Source organism: Lactuca serriola, chromosome 4 (genome assembly GCF_051521515.1).
Source record: "Lactuca serriola cultivar US96UC23 chromosome 4, Lser_US96UC23_V15, whole genome shotgun sequence".
Classification (NCBI taxonomy): domain Eukaryota; kingdom Viridiplantae; phylum Streptophyta; class Magnoliopsida; order Asterales; family Asteraceae; genus Lactuca; species Lactuca serriola.
The window spans coordinates 52,482,789-52,487,302 of NC_136411.1; the positions used below are offsets into that span (position 1 = coordinate 52,482,789).

At 31.4% G+C, this 4,514-nt stretch overlaps 1 protein-coding gene across 1 annotated transcript; it reads right to left on the reverse strand.

Annotated features, from left to right (window-relative positions):
- Nucleotides 1–943: 943 nt before the first annotated feature.
- Nucleotides 944–3,719, reverse strand: LOC145101576 (adenylyl cyclase). The gene is made up of 10 exons (XM_079038791.1): nt 3,579–3,719; nt 2,865–3,063; nt 2,617–2,771; nt 2,443–2,536; nt 2,269–2,339; nt 2,091–2,197; nt 1,868–1,989; nt 1,489–1,637; nt 1,306–1,410; nt 944–1,229 (listed from the first exon to the last, which is right to left on the reverse strand). The coding sequence occupies exons 1-10, from the start codon at nt 3,603–3,605 to the stop codon at nt 1,119–1,121; spliced, it is 1,140 nt and encodes a 379-aa protein (XP_078894917.1). The 5' UTR covers nt 3,606–3,719; the 3' UTR covers nt 944–1,118.
- Between the last annotated feature and the right edge of the window lie 795 nt (nt 3,720–4,514).

Below are 4,514 nucleotides of genomic sequence, written 5' to 3' on the forward strand. Positions count from 1 at the left end.
ACGGGAATGACTTTCTCTATTAGCAGCAACCTGGGCGAATGTCCTTTTATCACGATGGCTAAAAGGTAGAGGGTTGGTTGTGGGGCATAACATGTGGTGGTTTTGTTGTGCCAACGAGCTTAAGTCGTCGGTATCGCGCTCCGCTTGTATTTCTCAAAGTTCACTGCAAGCACAAGGTCCCTCATCTTAATACCTTGAAGATTATGTTCTAGCACCTTGTCATCCTACACATCCGAGAACTTTACAAACGCAAAGTTTTTCCGGCGTGCATCCTTCTTTCCCCATGTACACATCGGCAACATGCCCAGATCATGAAAATGGTCCCTTCTGGGAACCCCACAACATAGATATTTCTTAGAGTGTTGTTGGTTGAATTATTATGATAGTTTCCTTTGCCGAACCTCAGTCCATTCGATTGATTATTAATCGTCTAAAATAACAAAATAACAAATACCAAAATAGATTTTTATAGCCAACTAAATATTTGAGCGAAAAAAAAAAGTTCATTAGCAAAATAAAAGAATAAACTTTTACAAAAAAAAAGTAATTATTTGAACAAAAAAATACAAACTATAACAACAAAACAAGACTTAATCTTTATTAGCCGACAAACTCTTATTTATACTGCAAGAGGAGTAATAGTTATTTGATCATATCATTTATTGTTTTTCTACTACACAAAAATAGAGGCGTCTTATTTTCTTTTCATGACAATATGTATGACACCTCATATATTCTCGATTAATAATCAGCCCATATTACTTATTAATTAATATGCTAAAACATTTACGTTAGTCAATAACTGATACTAATTTATAAAAAATCAAATTAATCAACAAAGCCAGAGTTAAATTGTTTTATTTTTCTTTTCATCCTGACCTCTTATTAAGAACTCATATGTGTTGATTAATTTCTTCTACTCAAAATATGAAACGGAAAACAATAGAACAAAATACAATGACCATTTATCTATTTTATCTAGCAATTATCAATTGTTACAATTGCTACTCTTTTTAAATTGTCAAAACACACAATCAAGTTTTGAGTGTGCACGAAAAAAGTCAACTTTAACTTGTACAACGGTCAATGTTACCTTAAAAACATCAAATTTCTAACTCTCAAAAGGCTATTTTGGTCAAATCATCCACTTTTACATTCGTCTTCACACCCAACCTTGAAAGACTATCAATCATCACAGGGATATCAGCTTGCAAACCAACAGCCAAGGCCTGGAAAAATAAAAACAAAAACAGTAAATTACCATATTGCCCTCATCATCTCAATTTCAATAACACATTAAATTACCATTTTGTCCTCATCTTTCCGACTCTTTATGACCTCCAAAGGCCACTCACTAACCATCTTCTCAAGTTCCGCCATTATATCTGGCCTTTTTGCCTCCGGTAAAGTCTGTCATTAAGTAACAAAATGTAAAATGACAATATTGCCCCTATGGAATTTGTAAACTAATAGAAACATTAATAATACCTGGGTGACAACTTGAATTATCACAGCTGCTTCTTCTGGTTTATGTTCAAGTAAAAACCCCTTTGCACATGAAAATCCACTTCCAATTGTATGTGTTTTCATCAATCCAGATCTCAGTTTCTCAATTTTCCATAAATTATCAATATCTCCTGTAAAAATAGATTTTGACTTACATACCCTTGTCTTATTTTCCATGACTTGACTAAATTACCCCTATATCACTGGTGTTAAAATTAAGCATCATTAAGGGCAAAAGTGTAATGTCATCTAAGTATCAAATAAAGTTCCCATGCCTTATTTTCCATGACTTGACTAATGTACCCTTATAAAATTGGTGTTAGAGTTAAGAATCATTAAGGGTAGAAGCGTAAATTGACACCTAGTTTGGCAGCATATGTCATCCAAGTATCAAACGAAGTTCGTCTCAATTTCACTCCAGCCTTTACAAATCTTTTTGCATACTTACACATCAACTCCCAGCTATCTGTTTCAAAGCAAATGCTGCAAGAAAGACACGTAATATATTAATAAAGTTGAACAAATAAATCGGTTTTTATTCGTTTAAAACATTTTTCTCAATTTTTGTATTGTGTGGGTCCCACCTAAAGACGATATCTGCAGTTCCAGGTTGCAGTGGGACATCATTTGCTTTCAAAAGTTTCATTACATCAACCATAAGATCAACATCTTTGTGTTCTTTAGCATACAACTGCAACAAATCTTGATTTTTAACAAGTAAAATCAAGAATGAAAAAAAAAAAATTTAAGAAATAAAATTACCAGTAAACTGTGAGCAGATGCAACGCTAGGGGTTAATCCGTACACATTGTGTTTCCATAATGTCTTTTTTCCTGTTATTGATATTAAAAAAAAAAAAAAAAAAAAAAAAAGATTATTTTTTTAATTTGACAATTGAATATTTTTTAATTTCATGGGGTCATGTTTATATCATACCAAGATCAATAGCCTCTACTCTTACACATGCCTTTGATACTTCCCGACAAAGATTATCATTAAAATTCTCAAAAATTCGAAGATTTGATAGTCTCTGTGATTAACACATATTAGTTAATAGCAAATTACTTCAAATTTTAAATAAAATCAAAAGATTAAATCATGAAAACTAACGAATTTTCGAAGGTTTTCCAATATGTTGAATAGAAGTTTGATGTCTTCACGATTGGCACTTTTTTCTATGAGGCTCCATAACAAATTGTTGGGAGGTGCAGTTCTTTGCTCTTTTACAGATTTGAGCAATTCATCATACAATTCTTTAGCAGCATCTGGAGTGAAAAGAATTAAACAGTTTTTTTACAAAAATACCCTTTTCATCAAATGAACAGTTTGTGAACTTAAATGCAATCAAGATAACTTACCTGTGGGACTAACTTCAATTGTGATTGCATCTGAAGAGTATAATGCCCTTGACAACATCATTGAGAATGTTGGATTGCTGAAAGTTGTGTTCTTGATTGGGTAATTTAAACCTCCATTGCCTCCAAATTTCAGTGATGTGTGATAAGAACATGTATATATGTTTCTAATTGGCCTACATTGTGAGTGATGCCTCGACACCTACAAAATATACAGTTTTTATCAGATAAACAGCATGAGTATCGGATTTTGTTATCTGTCTTCAACACTCACATTAGTCTGATTATAATATTTGTTCTAATGTTTAGCATCCATTTCTTACGGTTAGGTTAGAGCTGATCATGATGATGATATGGTCATAAAACAACTTGAAAGCAAGAAATGAAACTTCCTCCATTTACGTAATTTGCAATAAATCAACCCTCCTAATGAAAATGGAATTATATTTCCCCCAGATGAATTTTCGTGAAATGTGTAAGATAAACCCTTTCCTAAACCCTTGTTCATATTCGTCTTTGGAGGTGATTTCGTAAACCTAGTCATTGATTCGAGTTTCAACCAATTGAAAAACAATCATTTTAAAATCAAACGGGGAGCTAAATCAGGGTTCTCGTAACAATAAGAAATAGCTGACATGGATCTGAGAATAAAAGGCACAAATTTATACGAAAAATTAAACAAACGAAGTTTTCGATATCAATGGAGATTAAACAAACCTCTATTAGAAGGCGCCGGAAACCCATTCTGTTATATGCAAACACAATAGAAATCTTTGTAAACGTTTTGGGTTCCGTTTATCGTCGGAGATGAATGACGATTGACGGCGAGTCGACGACTGATCAGTCACTGATGTATCATCTTCTGTGACAGAAGTGGGCCTAAAAGCGTAATTACGGCCCAAATATACCTATTGGGCTTTGAATTTGACCCAATAATTGGTGTTCATATTTTTGTATTATTTTTGTTCAAGGCAAATTACAAAAAAATCCTATAATAATTATGGATGTGTATGGTTAGTAAGTCTCGTTAAACTTATTTAAAGAACTTGTTAGTTTATCGGTAGATTCATATTGTTATAAGCTAAAATAATGTTATGATCACCATTAAAAAGTTATTTTTTAATAGCTTATCTCTCTATAACTAATAAATTAAATAACTTAACTATAAGCTAATAAATAATAAGTTTTTTTTTGTTAAACAATTCCTAAATTAAATAACTTAACTATAAGCTAATAAATAATAAGTTTTTTTTTGTTAAACACTTCCTAATTTAGTTGCCTACTTTAGTGGCTTAGCTAAAAAAATCCTAGAATATCATAATTCATAACCACATAACTCATTTATGATGGTCCTCAATGGGTTCGTGCATAACTAAGCCTATAATCGGTTCCCTTAAACTAGTTTTTTATTTTGTTTTTTTTAAATAACTATTAAAAATATATTTTAACATTTTTTTTAACTTTTATTATTTAAATGTTTATGAAAAACTACTAGTAATTGAACTCGAATTTAAATCGAGCTTGTTTAATTTGTTACTTTTAATCAGGTTTCGACCGATTATGTTTAATATTATCCAACTTGTAGCAATGAAAATTGTCTATTGTCTAATCAATTGCACACATATCTTCTAAATTAAATTTTTTTTAATGGTT